The 24695-nt window shown below is 41.6% G+C and overlaps 1 protein-coding gene across 1 annotated transcript in view; it reads right to left on the bottom strand.

Moving 5' to 3' along the window:
• Positions 1–22927, bottom strand: part of LOC125457825 (nucleotidyltransferase MB21D2) — a 55271-nt gene extending 32344 nt beyond the window's left edge. The window contains exon 1 of the mRNA XM_048542466.2: positions 22513–22927. Coding sequence (XP_048398423.1) covers positions 22513–22711 — 199 coding nt within the window. The 5' untranslated portion in view covers positions 22712–22927. The remainder of the gene's footprint in view (positions 1–22512) is intronic.
• Between the last annotated feature and the right edge of the window lie 1768 nt (positions 22928–24695).

Raw genomic sequence — 24695 nt, 5'->3', positions numbered from 1 at the left:
TTCAAAAACTTGAATTCCATTTGGAAGAGACATCCGAGAATAAAAAGCCAGTGTTTAAAAGAGACCATGGTGCATTAAAACAACATGAAGGGTCACTAACATTCCTTTATAAAACCTACTGCCCTTACACAGTCTGGGTCCACTCATAGAATCCCTACAGTGTAATGTAAGAAAGACCACTGCCAGTTTGGGCATGGCAAAAAGCAATGCAAATGATCTTTCTTTAAACACAATAAAAAAGTGAAGTTGGTTAAGGGATAAATAATGGCCTGGGTCACCAGAAAGGACCCCCCTACTCTTCGTTGAAATGGCTCTACAGGACTTTTTTTGCACCCGCAGGAAAAACGTAAAATGCACTTGAACCCATTATAAGTTCTCGGGGTAACATTGGATCTGAAAGCTAGCATTCTCAACGCTCCCTCATTCAGCATTGGGAACAGCAGCCTGGGTTGTTATTCTACCAGCTCCGGATCAAGACTTGAATCCATGGCCTTCTGGTTCAGAAGGGACAGATAGTGCAACCTGATTCGTCATGTTTTACATCACACAGAAATCTCTCACACCGTTTCATCTTTAGGAGGTACGATGGGAGTTTATGAGGTGAGCACGACAAAACTTGTGCCCAAGGCATTATTCCTTGAATAATAATTAGTCCACTGCTGGTCAAGCTGATCAAGGAAGGGAATGTTGGCCAGGACACTGGAGGACTTTTCATTAAAAACGGTTGAATCTGGAACATCCAATTGGCTGGGTACATGTGGCTTCAGTTTAACTCGGATGCTTGGAATCTACAGGATGAATTCTATTCCTGTTACAAAGTTCAAACTCAAATTCTGACAGTTCTCCCCGACCAGTTATTGCCATTTGCTAATGCCTACATTTATAATGAAAATTCAATAAAAATCAAAACTCATTCCCAAACTCAGTGCTTTCTCACACTCAGAAGGACCGCCCAGTTCATGTGGAGAACTCATGCCCTGCTAATTAGAAGGCTGCAACTTCCATATTTCTGGTAAGCCTCTAAACCATGGCTTATCTCTATAAGCACAGTGTCTACTAACGGATCAGGATTAAGAGAGAGAGAGAAAGTTCTTTACTCAGGATAGTGGTGAGAAGGTGAAGCTGGCGATCACAGGATATTTTTCTTCAAGTTGAAAAGGCTGAGTAAAGATCTGACTCAGGAATTCAAAATCATGAGATGTCTTAATGGAGTACTTGGGAAAACTGTTCCCAATGGTAACAAGGATAAAAGAACGAAAGGAAACAGATGTAAGAAAGGTAATTGATAAAAGAAGCAAAAGCAGGAGAAAAACGAATGGTTATCAAGTAGCAACTGGTTAAATTGTGGAGCACACTGTTCCACAAAGGGAATTGTACTGTTCTCTGAAAAAGGCATAATGTTCATTCCCTCTAAGCTGTGCGGGTGCAGGTCTGGCTTCATGTACCCTGAGTGGCATGCTGATGCATTGACCCCCACTTCCTGCAAGCATTTCCAAGCGCAGACATACAGAGAGAGGTCCAGCAGAAAATAATTAAAGGAAAGTTAAATGAGCAGGGCAGCCCAGAGAAAGCAGGAGGATGGCACTAAATGAGTTGTTGAAAAGAGCTTGTGCCGTAACTTAGGATCGCAGCTGATAAATAGTACCAATTCCAGAAGGATACCTGCCTTCAGCCTCATGAGAATATTTCTTGAACAACAGAACAGAAGGTTGTTACACAAAAGAAATGTGAGAAAAACAACCAAGCTGTCTAACTCTTGGAGATATTCAGCAAGATCTAAAACATGGAGCAAAGCAAAGTTTCAGCACATTTCCTGACACCAACCACTTCAGTGACTCAAGTCCAGAAAAAAATTACACCCATTTCACTAACCACTGACAGTTCCTTGGCTTTGGGCTGTTGGAAATGATTGGAGACAATTGTCTCCAATCTACCACCATGAACTTTTCACAGATTTTAAAGTCTAAAACTCTTTCAGCGCTAATAACCTACAAACGTCTAACTAAAACTCTCCTGATATCAAAGTTGCACCAACTAAACTCTTCTGCAGAGGTAACCTAGTCTCTGAAATGCCCGGAATCCTAAGGGACAGATTAAACTGGCTTTTCAATCCAACACTGTCTTCTGAACTGAAAACTTGCTTCTTTTGAACTGACGAAAGCTTATATTTACCCCACCCATCTTAGACAGCTCAGTATGAACATCTTTCCATTAATGCCACAGATTGAATTAGGTTGCTGTCCCAGAAGGGCAGTCTGCACTTGATTTTATTTCAAAAGAAAACTCTTCATACCAGTAACTTGCATTCTATTTTCATCACAATACAATGGGCTGAACAGCCTCTAGTTGTGCTGCGACAATTCTGTGAAACGCATAAAGGTGTAAAAGGATATGTTGATGGCAGGAGATGAAATTAGATATGGAGAACAAAAGATAACATGGAGCAGTTAAACCAGCTGTAGATTGCTTCTGAAATAATTCACTATGTAATTTATAAGAAATTGGGCTAGTTGGATGGCTGTTAATGCATATCTGCAGGAAACTCTGATCGATTAACTCAATTAAAACCATCAGGGATTTGTCTGAAAGGTTCAGACCATCAGCCATCGCAGAGTTAGTCGCAATCTTGATTCAGAAAGTCGGGTATTCACATTACACTGGGATATATAATCCAGGCTGATACCATTCATAATGCCGGATTCCTGGAACTACCATCTTTCAAACATATTATAACCGAAAGCCACCTATTTCAGGCGATCATGAGTGATCCAATAGATCCCTATCTCTTGAACAAACAATCAGAATACTGATAGCCTAGCCATTAAAACATTGCTATCCCTGGGCCATGATACATTCAACTTGATGCCATGTTTGCCACACTACAACAGTAGTACCTTTCAGAAAGCATGTGTTATAGTTAATTGCTTTGGTAAATCCAGTGGTCGTGCAAGGCACTGGGTACAATTTAAAGTACTTGTCTTTATTTGCACAGACATTCCACATTTGGATTTCAAGTAACAATTTCTGTAGGCTATAGTGGTAAGAATTAAATCTTCAGATGGATTTTATTTCCCCCCACTGACAGGATGGAGATGTTCCTGGCGAGACGAGTGAGACACAATGAGATTCATGTAAATCACACTGCTGTGAAAGTGACCTTGGCATCATTAAGAGACGACATTGAGATAGAATGAACATTTGGAGAGACAGAGGTCTTCGATACTGTATTAGAAGAACCTACAGTGTACAGTTATCAATAGACTACTCCATTCAGAATTAAAGAGCTTTATTTAGTAATGATAAAAGCAGCCTCAGCGACGAAGTACATGCAGACACCATCAGCACAAGCTGTATCTCAATGTCCGGTAAAATGCTCAGAGTCTAGGACAACAGGGTCTGTCAGATGCCATTCACTTCGGACAGAGATCAGGAGGATTTTTCTTCCCCCAGAAGGCAGCGAGTCTGTGGAATTCTTCAGCACACAGAGGGCTGATGACATTGGGTCTTTGCCAAGAGGTGTGTTTTTTTTTATTCAGTAAAGGAATCAAGGGTTATGGAGGAAAGGGGACAAAGTGGAACTGAGGATGATCAGATCAGTCACGATCTCATTGAATGGCAAAGCAGACTCAAAAGGGCTGAATGTATTACTTCTGCTCCTCCATCTTGTGTTTAGGAAACCCACATTAAGCAATAACAAGCAGCTTGTCTCAAAGAGACATTAACAGAAGGAAATGGCACGTAGTGAACATAGAGCCATAGAGTCAGAGTCATACAACACAGAAAAAGATCCTTCAGTCCAACTAGTCCAAGTCAACCATCATCTCAAAATAAACCAGTCTACCTGCCTGCGCTTGGCTCGTACTCCTCCAAACATTTCTCATTCATGTACTTATCCAAATGCCTTTTAAACACTGTAACTGTACCCACATCCACTACTTTCTCTGGTAGTTCATTCTGCACACAAATCACAGTTAAAAACATTGCCCCTCATGTCCTTTTTTAAATCTTCCTCCTCTCAGCTTAAAAAATATGTCCTCTAGTTTTGAAATTCCCCATCCTAGGGTAAAGACACCTGCCATTTGCCTCATTTATACCACTTATGATTTTATAAACCTTATAATGGCCATCCCTCAACCTCCTAAACACCAATGAGATAAAGTCCCAACCTGTCCAGCCTCTCTTTACAACTCAAACCCTCCATTCCCAGCAGCTTTCTGATGAATCCTCTCGAGCTGAACAATATCCTTCCTGTAACAGGGTGGCCAGAACTGGATACATTACTCCAGAAGAGGCCTCACCAACACCCTATACAAACTAAACATGACGTCCCAATTCTTATTCTCAAAACGTCTGAGGAATGAAGGCTAAATGCCTTCTCAATCACCCTGTCTATATATGAAGCAACTTCCAAAGAGTTATGCACCTTAACTCCAAGGTGTCTATTTTACAACAAATGCCCAGGGCCCAAACATTAATTGTACAATCCTGTTCATGTTTGTTTTATCAAAACGATTACCTTGCACTTATCCAAATTAAACTTCACCTGCCACTCCTCAGCCCATTGACCCAATTGATCCTTGCGGTAATTAGTTGAAATGTAACCAATTTTAGCCATTCCAGCAGAGCCAGAAGCTTTAGCATGAAGGTAGAGGTGACTCTTCATGGAGGTTTGAGTGTCTATAAGAGATTGTTTGGATGAAAGGGATTAATCTTTAGTGCTGACATTTCTAATGAAATTGTTCCAATAGTTACTGTTTATTCTTTTACATAATGAAGACTTGTTTTCTTTTGTTACAAGTACATTGGTAGCCTCTTGCGAATGTATTCAGTGGCTGATCTCCATGCTGAACAAATTGGAAAATGAAGCTTATGGTCAAGAAAACCAGGTTTCAATATGAGCTTGGACTTTTCCATCTTGTCATCAGCTGGGAACATAAAACATGATTCCAAGCAAAACACAAAAAGCGACGAATACACTCAAAGGGAGCAAACGATTCAACAGAAGAACAGATTCTCATTCTTGTAGAAGTGAAATCATAGAATCCCTTCAGGTGGAAGCAGGCCATTCAGCCCATCAAGTTCACACCAACCCTCTAAAGAGCATCGCACCCAGACCCACTCCATCTCTGTAACCCTGTATTTCCCACGGTTAATCCACCTAACTTGCACATATCAGGACACTATGGGCAATTTAGCATGGCCAATCCAACTAACCTGCACATCTTTGGACTGTTGGAGGAAACTGGAGCACCCAGAGGAAACTGATAAAGACACACAGAGAATCTGCAAGCTCCACACAGACAGACAATCACCCGAGGGTGGAATTGAACCTGGGTTCTTGGCACTGTGAGGCAGCAGTCCTAACCATTGAGCCACCGTGTCACCCCAGTAGACTCTCATTCTACAGCACTGAACAATTTCTTTCCAGACAGTTGCCTAAAAATGGGAAAAGAAACTACATTAAACTAAAGAAACTATGTAAAAAATATGTCTACTATTTTAATAATAGGTAGTTGAGAATATTGGGGCTCGACATCCAGAGCATGACCCCAGGGAGTCAAGACACCTGGGAATAATGGACACTTTTCTGGCAAGAGGGAAAACTCAATCAAAATTTGTTCAGTTCAAAAATCCGACAGAGTTTACATAAAAAAGGTCAGAGAACTGTCTGCAAGCTTGCTTGACATAAAAATCTATCAAAGTAATAAAAACATACCAGGAGCATTTGAGAACAGTGGGACATTTATTTGTGAATGACCATACAATGTCAAAGTGTAGAGAAATCCTGCTGAAACCTCAAGAGTTGTAAAGGTATCATGATTTGCAGAGTAAGAACACAGCAAATCAGTGTGGCAGCTGGGCATTCCCAACAGAGATATTGGATTACATTTTGTCATCCCAAACTTGTGCCAATCACAGCCATATGCCAACAGAACCAATGATTTTACCAAGATTTTCAGGAAATTTCAGCACTACATTGTGTTTGATTTTAAAGGGAAGATGTTTTCAGCCCTTGTCAACTACTCATCATGATGCATTGAAATGGTTAGACTTCATTCAACCACATCAGGCTCAGTAATCAAAGCATGATAAAGGATTTTGGCACGACACGGTTTCCTGGAAGAATTAATATCAAACAATGGAATTCCTTTTTTTCAGAAATATAAAACAAAGGATTTTTTCATAAACAAAGGTTTAGGAAGTTCACTGGGGAGGCATGCATCAACCGAGTGAAAAGTTTTCTATTCCATCTGCAGTCAAACTGAGGTGGTAAGAACAATCAAGACTGAATCGAAGCTGGAAATAATCGTACTCACTTCCAGAGCAGCACCATCAAATAATGTTTACTTGCTGGTGAAATTGCTAAATTCTGGAGGGAATTAAAACCAGATATAAAATCGGTTTTCAAACACAATTCAGGCCAACCATAAATTCTTAAAACTTTAAGAAGGTGAAACATCTGAAGAAGCATCACATAGTGTAGTGTAACAGAGCAAAGGTGATAAACCTCCAGGTACAGGACAAAAGCCTTCAAGCTTAAAGCTTAGAATAGGTTCAATGGCACATTAATTTTTCTTGGTTTTAGTTAAAACTGCTGATACAAAATTGGGAAGAACGGACACACAAAGGCTTCAGAAGAAGCTGGGCTCAATCTTGATAAACAGTAAATAGTTTCATTACTAAATAGGCTTGAGTGAGTTCACATTACTGTTACTGAGACATTCTAGTACATATGAGACTACATTAGACAGCTGGTTGACTCCTCCCAGGGACAGTCCTTTATACCCTGAAGGGCCAAGCTTATTTCGGAGATCAGTTAATCCTTTCAGATATGAAGTGCCTTTCTCCAACATCCCACACTTCCCACTAGCATTGACACACTCGTGGGTAAATTCCTGAAATATTTATAAGGAGATTATTCGAACTTCCAATGGTCTGTGCTGGCTCAAATGATAAAAATGTCACCATTCCATTATGGGTGACCATGTTGCCAGGTTGCTGGGACCCGTGCCTTGGAATTGCCCATTGTCTGTGCTATATTCCTTAAAAACTTTGGGTCACTTGTCTTAATATCTACTCAGATGGTTCAATGTCAAAGTTTTGTATATAATTCTGCTGTGTTACATTACTGGTCTAAAGATTAATCACTTATCATGGATTGATTAACAGTGGTAATGGGAACTGCAGATGCTGGAGATTCCAAGATAATAAAATGTGAGGCTGGATGAACACAGCAGGCCAAGCAGCATCTCAGGAGCACAAAAGCTGACGTTTCGGGCCTAGACCCTTCATCAGAGAGGGGGATGGGGGGAGGGAACTGGAATAAATAGGGAGAGAGGGGGAGGCAGACCGAAGATGGAGAGTAAAGAAGATAGGTGGAGAGGGTGTAGGTTGATTAACAGTGGGTTCGTTTATTTGGAACAATAAAACACATACTAAGTTCTGAAGCTAATTTTACAGCAAGCCAACTGATTTCTGCATTCATGAGATGCTCGTACACCTCTAGCAGGCTAACGCCATTTATACACACAGCAAATGGAATCCTCAAAAGAAAATTCTCTTCAAGGCACACAAACAACATTGCAAGCCACTTTGGACCATTCCACAGCATTAACAATACCTTATAAATACAAGTTAAATTCTTGTTTCTTGAAATGAGCTTTGATGATGTGAAAGGGCATGTTGAATCATTTTTGACCAAAATTCTTGACTAAAGCAAGTGGTAAAACCAATTACCAAAGATTTCTGGATGGACAATGCTGATGCAGGTGAATGCAGACTCTAATTTACACACAGCAAGATCCCAGAGAGGAAATGCTACGCATTGCTGGATGCAGTCTGTTTTAGGAGGAGTGGAGGAACTGGCCATTGTGACATTGCTGTTTTCAGGAGATGTTTAACATGAGGCACATGGCTTAAACTATTCGCTCACTTCCTAAGTGAAGCTTTACTTCAGTAAATAAATCTTCCATCCTCAAAATGAATTCTTTTCATCTCAGCAGCCAACCACCATTATTCACTCATGGTTTATCTTAATAAAGCCTTTTATAAAGCCAAACTATTGACAAACCAAATGAATTAAAAATCTCCTTTTATCCCCTAGGTTACAGATTCCAGCCGTGTCTGTAGACCAAAAGTGGAACAATGCAGCAGTCACCAACATCTCCTCCTTCTCAATCCCCCACCCCCCCAACTCCCTTGAGGTCAGATTCCTGAAATGCCGATACCTCTCGACCAAAGGTCCAGCCTTTGCTGAAAAGCAACCTTCAAAATGAAGCCTTTGTGCAGATTTTAGACCTACTCATGCGATTAACTGGCAATGCAGCTTCAAATCCATCGCATTAACAAATCACAGGTCTCCTGGCTGGCTGTTATTGTATTTTCCATGGATTCTCCATTACAGCTCTACACTCTACATAGCACTTTTCCCCTCATTTGCAGAGTCTGCCTTCAAGATGCAATTTTAAACAGTGGGCTATCAAAGGCAAAGACAGAGTCAACCATTTTAACAGGGACAACAGACCCACCAAATTATTCTCCTAACAACTCTGCAATTGCTATAGCTGTGTCTGCATGAATAAGAACTATTTGCATTCATATTCAAAAAGTATTAAAAAAAAACACATGGGAAGTTAATCTTTGTGTGAATCCTTACACACCTGTATGTGCATGGCAATCTAGGTTTACATGTTGTTTAAGCATAGGCACAAGATTTGTGGAGGGTGAAAGTGGAAAGGCTCTCAGTGTCTGGAAAAGCATATTCTGGTTGTAGCGTGCATAATAATTGGGCAAGGAGAGTGTAAGCGTGGTCTGTGCTCAATAACCATTGGTCCTAGAGATGTCATAACACGTCTGAATAGATTGATAAAAAAATTAAATAGAGTGGCCTTGTGCCACAGCGGTAGAGTTACTATCTCCAGTTTCAAATCCCCTCTGCCCTGGAGAGGTGTCATAACAGTCCCCTTAAAAGAAAATATAAATTCTAAGCATGCTGGAGAAACTATCCAATTTGTTTTCCATTTTCTGTTCCACCATTTTAAAAGACACAAAAAAAAACCATCTTCACCAAAAAGGTTGCATGATTTCAATGTGGAGGGTCAATATGGGCCTCTTGATTGATTGATTGTTGTCACATGTAGCGAGAGACAGTGAAAAGTGTTGTTTTGCATGCTTGAGGCAGATCGCACCACACTAAGTGCATCAAAGGTAACAGAACTGAGCACAGAATACAGTGTTATACCCTCAGGGAAGGCGCTGAGAGAAAGACAGTGCAATCAGAATTAACAGTTGAGACCTCTATTCAAGAAGTCTGATAACAGCAGGGAAGAAGCTTTTCTACCCATAAATACAGCAGGCATTTATGCCCAAGCTAGACAGATGAACACGCAACGTATCTGGGAATAGATCGGATTTATGAACAGGATTAATACCTTCAACCCCTCGAGCATGTTCCACTATTCAAAGGCTGATCTAAATCCTCATTCCAGCCTCCTGTTTTGGCTCCAGCTTACTTATAGCCTTGGCACAGCAAAAATCTATCAACCACGAGATTTCAAAAATAGCCATTGACCCTCAGCATCAACTGGCTCTTTGCAAGAATGTTCCACACCTTCATGCAAAAGATTATAAAGCAAAAAAATTCTCTCTGAACATCAGGCTTTGATGTTAAAATGGTCTCAAAAATATTCCATCTGCTTACCTCACTAATTCATCTTAAAATCTTAACCTCCACAAACAAATCACCCTTTCACTTTCTATATTGCCGATAATACTGGTCTAGTTTCTGTAACAGAGGTAAAAGGAACTGCAGATGCTGGAGAATCCAAGATAACAAAGCGTGGAGCAGGATGAACACAGCAGGCCAAGCAGCATCTTAGGAGCAGAAAAGCTGGCATTTCGGAAGGGTCTAGGCCCAAAACGTCAGCTTTTCTGCTCCTAAGATGCTGCTTGGCCTGCTGTGTTCATCCAGCTCTATGCGTTGTTATCTCTAGTTTCAGTAACTTCCAGTTACAACCTAGCCCTTGAAGCCCTGGTGTCATTATGGTGAATTCACACTGTAGTATTTCAAGATTAGTAACTCCTTTCTAAGTTACAGAGCACAGAACTGTACACAGTACATGGCTATAATCGCTGTAGAATCCCTGGACAGACTTTGCCTGAAAACTTCTTCCTCTATATATATTTCTTCCCTCCAAATGCCAAAATCCCACGAGCCTTATTGGTTATACTAACTATAGGGGATCCCAGCAAAGTCCCATGCAAAAGACAACTTTGAAACATTTTCATCCTTTTTCAGCCAGAAGTGACGAGTTGATGTTCCATCTCAGCTTCCTCTAGTGCTGTCCAGCATCACAGGTGTAGTCTTCAGCCAATTCAATTCACTCCACATAATATCACCAACAGCCAGCTGGGGATACCTAATACTGCAAAGTTTATGAGTCTTTCTGGTGCTAAAGAGGAGTGCTCCAAACCAGCCATACCCCTGGCCAAGCTATTCCAGTACCGCTACAACACTGTCATCTACCTGAAAACATGGAAAATTCTCTTGATATCATGTCCACAGTACAAAAAAAGGACAAGTCCAACCCAGCCAATTACCGCTCCCTCAGTCTATTGTCAATCATCAGCAAAAGGAGGGAACATTAGCCCAAGAATAACCTACTCACTGTTGTTCAGTTTGAGATCTGCCAGAACCACTTAGATCCCAAACTCCTCACAGCCTAAGTCCAAACATAGACAAAAGGTCCAAAGACAAGGTGAGACTGACTGCCCTTGACATCAAGAAGCCCAAGCAAAACTGCAGTCAATGGATATCAGAGAGGTAGGGTGATGGGTGGAAGGTCTCATTTTGAGTCAGAATTATACAGCACAGAAACAGATCAATCAGCCCAATCAGTCCATGCCAATCATAATCCCAAACTCAACTAGTCCCACCTGCCTGGGCTTGGTCCCTATCCCTCCAAACATTTTTTATTCATCTGCTTATCCAAATCTCTTTTAAACGGTAACTTTACCCACATCCTTTGGAAGTTCATTCTCCACACAAACCATTCTAAACACAAAGAAAATAATTTGCTTCATCATTTTAAAATCTGTCTCCTCCCACCTTAAAAATATGCCCCTTAGTTTTGAAACCTCCCATCCTGGGGGAAAGAAAAACTATCAGTCAGAGTCATTCCTTGTACAAAGGAAGATGGATGTCACAGTCAGTGATCAATCACCTCAGCTCCAGAATCTCTGTGCAGATGTTTGTCAGGGCAGTGTCCTGGCTGCTTCATCAATGACCTTCCCTCCATTATAAGGTCAGAAGAGACTGTGTTTGTTGATGATTGCACAATGTTCAGCACCCCTCAGTTACTAAAGTAATCCATGACCAAACGCAACAAATCCTGGACACCATCCAGGCTAGAGCTGACAAATGAAAAGTGCCATTCATAAATAGCACTGAGGGTCTTTCTACACCCAGAGGACTGAAGCAGTTCAAGAAGGCAGCTCATCGCCACTTTCCCAAGGACACTTACATTGGGCAGTAAAGAGCCAAATGACACTCACAATGCACGAACAACTGAAAGGAAATGATATTTTAATCATTTGTTTATTTAAGCTTCTAAACCCCTTTGCACCTCCAATGTCTCTAACTCAACATTATTAAAAATAAACTTTATCCATTTTTGGTCCATCATGGATGTGCTCACATTTACTCGTGTTGATATCCATCTGCTGCAATTTCATCCACACACCTAATTTACTAATAACACAAGCGTTTTATCTCCTGTCTGCGAAATGTCCTCAGTTACTGATCTGTCATCAGCAAACTTGATCATATGGCTAACAAACACACATAGTGAATAGATCAGGCTCCAGCATAGATCCTTCTGTGTGTGTAGCATTACTGCTCATTATTCTTATTCTTTTATACGGAAGTAATCCTCTAACAAAATCTACTGCTGACTTTAAATTCAATGAGGTTTAACTTTACCCAATATGTATATTGTTACTGATGATTCAGCATCTTGATTGTAACAACATTTTAAATATACTTCAGTGTTGACAAGGCTGTCCTTCAATCTGTAAAGCACAAATAACAGCAAGTCTTCCTTCAAAACCACAGCTATGGATAGGTTGAAGGTGCTACTTTGGTGTGTATTCCATGCTGGGTCCTGTTTCTTCAGGATGGAACAATACAAGGGGATGTAAAGACACGGAAAAGATTAGTGAATTTAAGGAGAGTGCGTGAACATCCTCCCTGCCCCACCCCGGCCCACTCGTACACACACAGCCTAGTGTGATTGCTCAATAGCTGAAATCATCACTCTATTGTGAGCTTGAGGAATGTGTTTGTGATCCAATCTAATCCCCTTTCACATCACCAGGCTGGACATTCCTGCATCAATGAATGGGACTATCAGTAACTTATACCAGAGACTGGAAACAAAAGTCCATCCTTTCTCTAGCAGAAAGTCCACAAGTTTCAGCCCTTCAATAAGATGCTTTGTATATAACAAACGACATGTTTCTGGTGTCATTGTTGACTTGCATTCAGTCACATGGCTAGCTCTAAAAAAAAGCTGTAAAACAAAAATAAGGAACAGTTTCATCATTGGGACAATAATCCTGAGAACAACAGCCTAATTTTAGTTTTAAACAAATAATCTGCATTTCTGTAGCCTCTATCACAACCTCAGAAACCCAAACGTTTTATAGAGTAACATACTTTTGAAGTGTGGTTACTGTTGGGTGTAGAGTAGTAGGGTCATAGTTTAAGGATACAGTGTAGGCCATTTAGGCGAGAGACAAGAAGAAATGTATTCATTTCAGAGCATTGATACTGTGGAATTCACAGAAAGTGGACGTGAGCAAATACTGAATATTCTCCAGAAGAGGTTAAACAGTTATTGGGGCTAAAGGAACCAAAGGATACAGACAGAAAGTAGGAAGAGATTTCTAACTTAGATGATCAGCTATCATCATATGAAAAGGTGAAACAGGTTAGAAGGGCTGAATGGCATGTTCCTGCTCCTATTTTCTATGTTTCTAGAATCAGGATGCACAAGAGCCAATTTTCAAAACCTCAAGATGATAAATTGTCTTTTCTTTCTTTTCTTGTTTTTGATTGAAGGATAAATAGTCATCTGGTAGTACAGAATCTCAGGTTGAGGAAAATCTGTAGCTTTTTTGTCTTCCTCTAATCAGGACAGATGCCAAGAATATCAAAGCTCAGAGGGAACAACAATTTATATTGCATGAGAAGAGTTTGTTGATTGGGTGATATGTGAATTCTAACCAAAGGTGTTATTACAAATGCAGAATAGAACAGTTAACTGCTACACTTTTGAATAAGCTAGCAGAGACACCCAGGTGTAATTCCTCTCTGGTTCAAAATTATACATATGGGATCATTCATTTCAACCCAATGAAGCAGACCTGCCTTCAGCTTTCAACATCTCATCCAAAACAGTACCACAGTCATTCCTTTAGTACAGCATCAGGAATAATCAGCTTGGATGTCCAATTTTATCCTTTTCTTCCCCCATGTTCTTGAACTTCCAAAACACAGAATACTGAGGAATAAGGGGAAGCAGAAGAGATTCCTTGCAATTCTTCGTAAGTAAAGGATTGAAGAGAAGTTTGGAGATTTGAGTTCCAGTAGTAAGTTAACCCGCCCTAGCCAGTGACACAATGAGAGGACTGACAGCTTGTCTCGAAACTGGTTTCAAAGTTCAGGAGAGAGAATAGGAAGACGATGGCATCCTGGCAATCCAAAACCCTAAATCAATTTTCTGGACACAGCGCTTCAAATCCCATTGTGGTGCAAGGTGAACTTTGATTTCAATATACATTTGGAATCAAAGAAACCAGTGTAATGATGACCATGTAACCAAAATCAATTGATTTTTTAAAAAAAAAGAAATCATCTGGTTCATCCATTTGGGAAGGAAATCTACCAACATTACCTGGTCTAGACTACATGCAACAGCAGATCCACAGTGACAAAGTTGACTTGCAAGTGTCCTTTGAACAATTAGCAGTAAATGCTGGTCTGTGAAGCCCAATTCTTGTGAGTAGATTTCTAAATATTTATGCACACCTGAACTCTATCGAGTCAGCCCTGGAGGAATGTGCACACCCAAGTGAGTGTCAGAGAACAGGACCTGACTTGGCTGTGATGATACTACATTCAAATAGTCTTTCAAGAGCCGTCTTTTTTAAAACCTCAGACATGAAGAGCAGCCACTGAGTTGTCGTACGGAGGGGATATATATTCCAACAAGTCGGTACTTGGAGGAGAGAGAAAGAGAGACTGTTGGGATGCCGAAGGTAGCCATAACTGGACAATGCATCACTTACTTCAGAAAATGAGCATAGCTCAGAGATTTGGGAGTTGATTTTGTTGAAGTGTTTAAAATGATTAAAGAATCTGATAGTTTATCTCTGCTCCTACCTACAGAGCTATGTCCATGGGAAGGAAGCCTGAACAATCATAAAAAGAGTGACACTGTTCAGGGATGATGTCAGGAAACACTGACCTCAATAATTTGACAGCAATGTATTTGACTAATAACAGCCTTTTGAAATGGCCTAGTGAGCCTTTCAGTTCAAGGGCAGTTAAGGATGGGCAACAAATGCTGATTGTCCCAGTGATGCCCAAATTCCAACGAATGAATTTTAATTAAAGTTCATTCAAAAAAAACAGGAGAATACAAAATCAAGCCATCAGGATTAGCCAGGCCACATTTGGAACACTCAGTGCAGTTCTTGATGCCACTTTACCGGAAGGACGTGGATGCTTTTGAGAGGGTGCAGAAAATGTTTGGCAGGATGTTGCCTGGTTTGGAGGGTTTTAGTTATGAGCAGAGGTTGGATAAACTCGGATTGTTTTCATTGGAAAGTTCGAGGCTGAGGAATGACATGATTGAGGCCTATCATGAGAGGCAAGAATAGAGTAGATAGTCTGTGGTTTATTTTTCAGGTTGGAAAGGTCAATTTGCAAGAGGGCACAGATCCAAAGTGAGAGGGAGTGATAGAGGGAAAGTTTAGGGGAGAAGTGTGTGTAAAATGTTTTACACAGAGGGTGATGGATGCCCTTGCCATTGGAGGAAGTGAAAGCAGACACGTTAGCAACATTTAAGGTGTATCTTGATAGATGAATGGAAGGTGAACAGAGGGATAGAAACCACGCATGAGCAGTAATTAATAGGTCTAAATAAAGATTAGGAATTGGCGCAGGCTTGGTGGGCCGAAGGGCCTGTTCCTGTGCTGGATTGTATTGATCCACAAGGTTATATAGGAACACTTCTGCTACAGTGAGCAGTGTCCTTGCCTCTGAGCCAGTAACTTCAGGTACAAGTGCCACTCCAGTGCTTGATGATCAAGGAAGGTAGGGACATAACGCAGCCAAACAGTTGACACCAACCTGTAAATACTTCTAATATGCTGACGAGGACAGGCAATAAGAGTGGCAGAGTCTCCTGGTCAGCAATGCTTGATGCAGAGTCCCATCCTTCAGCCAACAACCTCTCTGGTCCCAGGTTAGTGACCAGCTCCAGGAGAAACTAGCTCCAGAAAAACAAACAGGAGAAGGCCATTCAGCCCTTTCCAGCATACTCCACCTGATAAAAACTGAGTTTACATGTACAAGGAGACATAAATATGTGGTTTTGAGCAGGTGCTTGAAGTCCTTTGAAGTAATTCCTCGATATTTAACCTGAAAAGAAAACTTTATGAAAACACTACTGCCAAAAAATTTATGCCTTGAATTATTAACTGATCCACCCTAAACCATCCTATTTATTTCTCCACCTCCCACCACCACCCTCCCCTCTTGCCCCTCACTGTGCCGAATAATGAAAAGTACCAACTAACTCAAGCCCACTTTCTGAAGCTCCTCCATCAACTCCTCAATGCGCCAACTTCCATATTCTTAAAGACTTCAAACGCTACTATACTGACCCAAAATTTAATTCTCAAGGAAAAAAAAGTCACCAATTTATTATCTATTCTTTCAAGCCATTTTCTTTTTTCACCTCCAGAAAACATCATTTAACTTGTGGAAAAATATGAAGGGTACTATATAAATGCAGGTTGCTATAACACACACTCGGCTCAGCAATGGGTTATATTTCCCTGCGGGAAGGCTGCAGCTGGAGGGAAAAAGAAACAACATTAGTGGAAGAATTTGGAGCAAAGGGAATTAAAATAAATCCCTTCATAGTGACAACATCCTGACTGCTATGCAAGATCAGCAATTTATTGCAAAGGGTGCTTACACTGCATACAACAGAAAGGGCAGACTATTTTGTTGGGAATTTTCATTGGGACTATTCAGATGAATTCTGAATTTGTCCTTCACCACACGCCCCCCCAACCCCACCCCACAAATGCTGATCACCTCCAAGAACATTTCATCATTTCTGTGTTTTTACTTCCTATATTGAAAAGGGCTGAGCCTGATCAATTGCCTTCATTAATAGATCCCCTGAAGCAGACATGCTGAACTTAACTGTCAGAGTTCGGATCCATCCTCACACTGGGATAATGCACAAACAATACGTTGCGGTATATTTTATAAATCAGTGAGCCTGTAAAGCTGGAAAGTCTTGCTGGACAGTTATTGTCCTGACTTGTGGTTGGACATCTGAGCTCTGCTGAGGCTGCTGTCTCAAACCTCTACTCTCACACTTCGACAACTAGCCTCACTAAAAATTTATCCAGACAATGCCGACAGACTACTTGATCATGGGTAGTCAGCATCATACCTATTCTGTATTGTACAGTGACAGATCTATGCCAATAGAAATACAGGAATAGGAAGACGCCATTCAGTCCCTCAAATCCATTCTGTCAATGATATCATGGTTGAACGGTGACTTAAATCCCATTTACCTACTTTTGTCTAATATCCCTTAACACTTGAGGAAAACAAGAAGAGAACAATCAGATTCAAGTTTTGAATTTACAAGTGATCCAGCATTAATTGTCATTTATGGAAGTATGAACTCTCCAACACATTTTGTGAACGGGTGTGTTTCCTAACTTCATTCTGGACAGGTCTGCTTTCATTTTTATGTCCCTCTTAGTTCTAGGCTCCTCATCCTCCCAAAAGTCAGACATCACCAGGTTTCAGTCCGACAGTTTATTTGACCTGGCGAAGGAGCAGTGCTCCAAAAGCTCGTGATTTCAAAAAACCCATGAACGGTATGTTGATGTTCAAATGGACTGTAACCTGGTGTCGTGTGACTTCTGACCTTGTGCCCCCACCCCCCCCGCCCCAATCCAACACTGGCACCTCCACATCACGGCCCACAGTAAGTGTTCTTGGTTTCTCTCAGTCTCTCAATGAAATATATTGTCTAAACACAGCCAGGAAAGTCTGACCAGACTGGTACCATTTTCACTGGAAGAAGGCATGATCTAACAGGTTTTTAAAATAATGAAAGGGTATGATAGGGTCAATGTAAAAATGGGCTTACACTTTTGGGGAGAAGCAGAACTAGGCCATAAATATAAGGCAGTCACCAATAAATCCAATTCACAATAAACATCTTTACATTTGCTGAAAAGACATTATTTTGATTAAAAAAATCAAAAGAACTGTGGATGCTGTAAATCAGAAACAAAGACATAAATTGCTGCAAAAGCTCGGCAGACGTAGCAGTATCTGTGAAGAGAAATCAGAGTTAATGTTTCAGGCCCAGTGACTCTCCCTCAGAACTCCCTCCAGCAACTTCTGTTTTTGTTTCTGACATTATTTTGATGTGTTTCTGACGATGCTGTCACTTTAGAAAGGATATTTGGTCAGGGATTTTCGCAAGAGAGGTTGTAAAGGCAGAGGTGCCAATATATATGGCCTAAGTCAACAATCAGAGGAGGCCTTTAGATTTTTTTGAAAAACAGTTGAAGCAATGGAAGGGGAGTGGCCAGTTCCCACAGATCAAGCTTTCAAGTTTCTTTTAAGCAGTCAGCAGCTGTCTGGGTCCCAGAACAACAAAATGTGAGGCTAGATGAACACAGCAGGCCAAGCATCATCTCAGGAGCACAAAAGCTGACGTTTCGGGCCTAGACCCTTCATCAGAGAGGGGGATGGGGTGAGGGTTCTGGAGTAAATAGGGAGAGAGGGGGAGGTGGACCGAAGACGGAGAGAAAAGAAGATAGGTGGAGACAGTATAGGTGGGGAGGTAGGGAGGGGATAGGTCAGTCCAGGGAAGACGGACAGGTCAAGGAGGTGGGATGAGGTTAGTAGGTAGATGGGGGTGCGGCTTGGGGTGGGAGGAAGGGATGGGTGAGAGGAAGAACCGGTTAGGGAGGCAGAGACAGGTTGGACTGGTTTTGGGATGCAGTGGGTGGAGGGGAAGAGCTGGGCTGGTTGTGTGGTGCAGTAGGGGGAGGGGGCGAACTGGGCTGGTTTAGGGATGCAGTTGGGGAAGGGGAGATTTTGAAACTGGTGAAGTCCACATTGATACCATTAGGCTGCAGGGTTCCCAGGCGGAATATGAGTTGCTGTTCCTGCAACCTTCGGGTGGCATCATTGTGGCAGTGCAGGAGGCCCATGATGGACATGTCATCTAAAGAATGGGAGGGGGAGTGGAAATGGTTTGCGACTGGGAGGTGCAGTAGTTTGTTGCGAACTGAGCGGAGGTGTTCTGCAAAGCGGTCTCCAAGCCTCCGCTTGGTATCCCCAATGTAGAGGAAGCCACACCGGGTACAGTGGATGCAGTATACCACATTGGCAGATGTGCAGGTGAACCTCTGCTTAATGTGGAATGTCATCTTGGGGCCTGGGATGGGGGTGAGGGGGGAGGTGTGGGGGCAAGTGTAGCATTTCCTGCAGTTGCAGGGGAAGGTGCCGGGTGTGGTGGGGTTGGAGGGCAGTGTGGAGCGAACAAGGGAGTCACGGAGAGAGTGGTCTCTCTGGAAAGCAGACAGGGATGGGGATGGAAAAATATCTTGGGTGGTGGGGTCGGATTGTAAATGGCGCAAGTGTCGGAGGATGATGCGTTGTATCCGGAGGTTGGTGGGGTGGTGTGTGAGAACGAGGGGGATCCTCTTTGGGTGGTTGTGGCGGGGGCGGGGTGTGAGGGACATGTTGCGGGAAATACGGGAGACGCGGTCGAGGGCGTTCTCGATCACTGTGGGGGGAAAGTTGCGGTCCTGGAAGAACTTGGACATCTGGGATGTGCGGGAGTGGAATGTCTTATCGTGGGAGCAGATGCGGCGGAGGCGGAGGAATTGGGAATAGGGGATGGAATTTTTGCAGGAGGGTGGGTGGGAGGAGGTGTACTCTAGGTAGCTGTGGGAGTCGGTGGGCTTGAAATGGACATCAGTTACAAGCTGATTGCCTGAGATGGAGACTGAGAGGTCCAGGAAGGTGAGGGATGTGCTGGAGATGGCCCAGGTGAACTGAAGGTTGGGGTGGAAGGTGTTGGTGAAGTGGATGAACTGTTCGAGCTCCTCTGGGGAGCAAGAGGCAGCGCCGATACAGTCATCAATGTACCGGAGGAAGAGGTGGGGTTTGGGGCCTGTGTAGGTGCGGAAGAGGGACTGTTCCAGAACAGTTGGAGCTTCAATAAATTGATTCCTACATTCTCTGAAATCTCTCTTCATGTTGTTTCCTCCTGGATTGGAGAATGGCCTGTAAGAATCTGTGTCTGAATTTACCTTTTTGCCAAGGGGTGTATTTATGGGCTGTTAATATATTCGAACAGTTAGTTAGTAATAGGTACTGTACTTATTTTTCAGTTAAGTTTTCCAAATGTTGTTATTCTAAATTCTGTTTTCTTTCCTTTGTATTTAACAATAATGTTTAAATTAATTGTGTTTTGCTTAACATTGAATAGTTTAACCAATTGCATCACATCTGGAACACACACATTTGCCTTCAAAAATAAGAAAAAGCTAGTGTGTGGCTACATTCTTATTTTGAGGAAGTCTGGTCTTGCCCAGAACATTTTGAACAAGCTGAAAACCTTTAACAATATGTGTTTATTATTCAGCAATACTGGCTGGTGAGTATTAAACTCAATACCACAGCATAAGGCTGAAACGAACTGCCAAAAGATATATTTACACCATAACTCCAGACACTGAACAGGGAGCTTAGCAAGGACCCACTCCACCCAGTGAAGGATACACCGACCTTTTCACTGCTAACATCATGGTTGCAATTTAAGAGGAAACTGGATAAACATGAGGGAAAAGGATAGAAGGATGGGATGATGGTATGGGATGAAGACAGAGTGGATACAGTTCATGTGGAGCACAAACAACAGGATGAATCACTTGGGATGAATGATCAATTTCTTTGCTGTATTTTTTTTAACATATAATTCTACCTTAGTTTTATTTTGGATCACTCATTGCAGAGTGAGAATAGAAATTGTGCTCTCATAACGTGACATTGCCCTTACCGCTGAGCCATTGGCATTGTTAATACTGATGCGTTTTCTTTATTTGATCATGGGATGTGAGCATCACTGGCGAGGCCAGCATTTAATGTCCATCCCTATTTGCCAAGATAGCAGTTCAAATTCAACAATAATGCTGTGGGTCAGGAGTCACATATCAATCAGACCAGATGAGGATAACAGATTTCCTTCCCTGAAAGTATTCTAGCGAACTAGCTGGGGCTTTTCAAAAAAAATCAAATTGACAATGGTTGTATCATTGTCATTAAACAAGTTTTTTTGTTCTGGCTTTCTTTTGATGGATTAAGAATTTTTTTTAATTCAGCAAGATAGGACTTGAACCCATTTGTACAGTGGAAGCGTGGTATTCTGAACTAAAATATTTTCAGGGGGGTCTTGATGAAGTAGATACAGAAAGGTTGTTACCCCTTGTGGGGTATTAATTTCAAAATAAGAGGTCATCAGCTCAAAACAGAGAAAAGCTGGCATGTCTTATCTGAGAGGGCAGCGAATCTGTGGAATACTTTTACTGCAGAAGCTGGATCATTAAGTATATTTGAGGCTGACTAGACTTTTAGTGAGCAAGGGATCAGGGTTTGTGGGGAATAAGGGAGGAAAGTAGATCGGCAGATTATCAGATCATGTAAGATCATGTTGACTTTCGGGGTTCAATGCTCTTTCGACTCCTACGTTTTGTAACTGTCCAGCGGTATTACCATTCACTAGCACCACCCCAAACCGTGCTGTTACCATGTTTTTTTTTCATTAATTACATTAAAACAGTAACCATTCTGATTCAAAATATCGTTCTTTCAGGATAGGAAAAAAAGTGTTGCATTGAGACACTTCATTGAACGAATTCTGGCCAAAAGGTGAGGATCTGTTATAAAAACCTAAAGAACTGCGGATGCTGTAAAATCAGGAACAAAAACAAAGTTGCTGGAAAAGCTCAGCAGGTCTGGCAGCATCTGTGAAGGAGAAAACAGAGTTAATGTTTCGGGTCCGGTGACCCTTCCTCAGACCAGTTCTGAACTGAGCTTTTCCAGCTACTACTTTTTTTGTTATTCGTGGGGATCCATTATTCTGAACAGGGCTGAAAATAACTTTAAATCCCTGGGTTAACAAAGCGCAGCGAGCAGATTTACGGCTGCCTCCAAATGCCTGACTAATTTTACACTAATGCAGCATCTACTGGTGTGAAGGGAACCGCTCAAATTCTTCACTACATTTTTCACAATCGACAAAAGCTGGCTTCTCAGCTCAAGACGTTGCCGGGAGCAAATAAAATAAAGGAGTGGACAACCATTTGTTATTCCGAAAATGCATTCTGTATCTGAATCTGAAAACATCCCTGAGGCAGTTCACAGAGGCTAGGTTAGCAAGTTACAGTTCGGTAACACAAAGTTGACTTTCTCACAACCAGGAGCATTGGGCGTTACAGGATTCCATGCGCTGGAAACCAAGGAAATAGCGAGTGAAGAGGTGGGGAGATGAAGGATTGGGTCTTGAGAGAATGTCATTAGGAAGGGGAAAAAAATCCGTCAACATTGTAATTGGATCTTGAGACGGATAAGAAGAGATCGTTATCACAGAGAATAGGACAATGCAATTGCTTTAGAAAGAGTGAGTTTCTGACTGAATACAACAGCAGAGTTCACTAATCCAGATTATATTTTTTCCTCAAATCAAATTCGACGCAGAATTGAATTTAAAAATAATCCCAGACGGACGCAAACGGGAACACTTGTAGCACAGCAATAAGCAGCAATTTAAAACTATTGTTTGGAAAGAATGGGAGTGGGGATGGAGGTGAGAATTTAAAATTATTTTCCAACACCCTGGCCACAGGAACCGAATTGATGGAAACCAATCTCAGTATTACCCTTTTACATTAAAATCATCTCAGTTCTTAATCTCAAAATGAGACAAGTATTTGTTTGAAGGTCCAAAGAAAGGAATAGTGAGAATAATTACCTACATACACCAACACCCCAAAAAATTGCAAATTGAGAGAAAGGGGAGTGATCTTTTTTTAAAAATGTATTAAAAGTAGGAGCTCTCCCCAGCTCTGGTCAGTCCCGGTCATAGGGGGACCCGCGTTAAAGCTTACCCAGCATAGAGAAGATAAAATCCTTGGCGGTGTGGATTTCGAGGGCTCGGTGGTCGTCATACTCCCGCTGATCCTGCTTACTGAACTCCCGAATCAGCCTGTTCAAGTCCTCGATTCTAGCTCCGGACCTGAAGTCCAGTTCCACCGATGTTTTGGCCACACCAGAGCAAGGCTTGATGCCTGTTCCGTTCGCCGCCATCTTCCAGCAATTTTATTGGAGAGGGGAGGGGATGGTGTGTGAAAGGGAGAGGAATAGTGTGAGAAAAGCATATGACAGAGCCTGGGCTGATTTCACATTCTCTCCTTCCTTCCTTTCTTCACACTCTCTCTCTCTCTCTCTCTTTCCTTTTTTTTGGTAGCTGAGTGTTTCCAGGAAGCGCTGTACGAACCGTAGTGTGTGAGAAGCATCTAGTCTACAGGCATGGCCTCTCTGATGAATGAAACCCACATGGGAACTGGCAATTGAAACTGACCTCGAATCAACAAGCGTGTTACAATGTTGCATCCGCTACTCTTAAAGCGTCCACTACGCTCTCGCCCATTATATCCATTCAATCCCCCATCCTGAAAATCCCTTTCCTTTTTAAAATGAAAGATAACGAGTACGCCAAGCAAAACCATCGGTTTGATGATTTGTATTCTTTTTAATAATGATCAAAATGCAACAAGTCGTTTTTAACCGTCACTGATTTGCAACATCGTGTTTTTTTAATGGCTTTTGAAGAGGGTTTAGATACGTGAGATTTGGGGTAGCAGGTATGACAAATAATAAGATCTGGGAATAAAAGCAGAAACGGCTGCAGATAAACAGCAACTGTGACAGGATCTGGTTCCGATGAAATGTCATGTTATCCTGGAAACGTTAACTCTTGCTTCTGACTCCTCAGATGCCGCCATACCTACTGAGCTTCTCCAGTACTTTCTTTTTTTATTCAGTTATTTGATGGCATAGCACTTGTGTATTACTGAAAAAGACACATTTTTGTCAAAGATGTTCATCTCACACCCATCAGGACAGTTCACAAGTAATATCAATGCCTTGAGGGAACAGGGATAGAAAACATTACATTGGTACTCTGACAAAATATTTCTTCTCTCTGAGAGTATTCAGCCCCAATTTTACTCAGTCTACCCATAGCACCATTGCAAAGGCAAATTTCCATCTTCAGAAGGTGGGCCTGACTGGCAACACCAGTATTTATTGCCTAACCCCTGGTTACTGGAAACTGAATTGGCTGCCACTTTACAGGGTGGCACCTGTTACAACATACAGACACCCTGCAGAACCAAATCAGCCTTTCTACCACTGTATTCACATCACATAAAACTAACATGTCGAAAGCCCCAATAGCCACTGCAGTGGTTCCTAACCAGACTTTTGAATAACCAATCTCAAACTTTGAAAACAATTAGATTCCATCTTAAACAAAAGACTTTAACTTTTTGTTAAATATGTAATTCCTTTATCAGGGAGAAATTTAAACACAGTAATCTAATTAATGTTTGTGCTTTAAATCTGAAACATTTGTTTTCATCCCCCATGCAAACAAAAGTCAGACAAACAAACACACTCAGTGGATAACTAAAATAAAATACAACTGAACAGACGTTTAAGTTGCTTTCATGATGCATTGTTCCACAGGCATAGACATACACTCCTTGGTTGCTTCTCTGGAAATGGCAATCTCTTCCGTTCACCCAGCCAACAACAGCAATACTTCTAACTCGGCTTTCTACTCTTTGGGCTTCCCAAAGGTGATGTAGTAAAATAAGCAGAGAGCTTTTAAATTTTCATGCTGTCTCGTCAGCAGACGAGTTTGTGTCCTACGAAAATACAGTTCTAACAAAACCAACTTCATTTCTTGTTCTGCCCTAGTGGAGTGATAATCCTTTCCTGAGGCTTCAGTTACCATTCAACAACTGCCATCATTCTGAAGATAAAGGTCTCATCCAGACTTGTCAGAACCAATTCCCAGGAACTGGCCTCAGTAAAATAGCCAATTTCTGCTATCTGCTTAAACACAATGCTCTTTCCAACATTGTTGTAACTGTAGGAACCATTTAATTAATTTCAGTCTGCAATTAGCCTCCAGATCTGGCTACACAAATAGACAATGATTGTTTGGTCTGTCATTTTCCTTTTACCACAAGCTGTTTCAAAGTCAGCTTCAGGTAACAACTCA

The sequence above is a fragment of the Stegostoma tigrinum genome, chromosome 14 (genome assembly GCF_030684315.1).
Source record: "Stegostoma tigrinum isolate sSteTig4 chromosome 14, sSteTig4.hap1, whole genome shotgun sequence".
Lineage (NCBI taxonomy): Eukaryota > Metazoa > Chordata > Chondrichthyes > Orectolobiformes > Stegostomatidae > Stegostoma > Stegostoma tigrinum.
The sequence above is the reverse complement of the archived record's forward strand: the minus strand, read 5'-3'. Positions and strand labels throughout refer to the sequence as shown.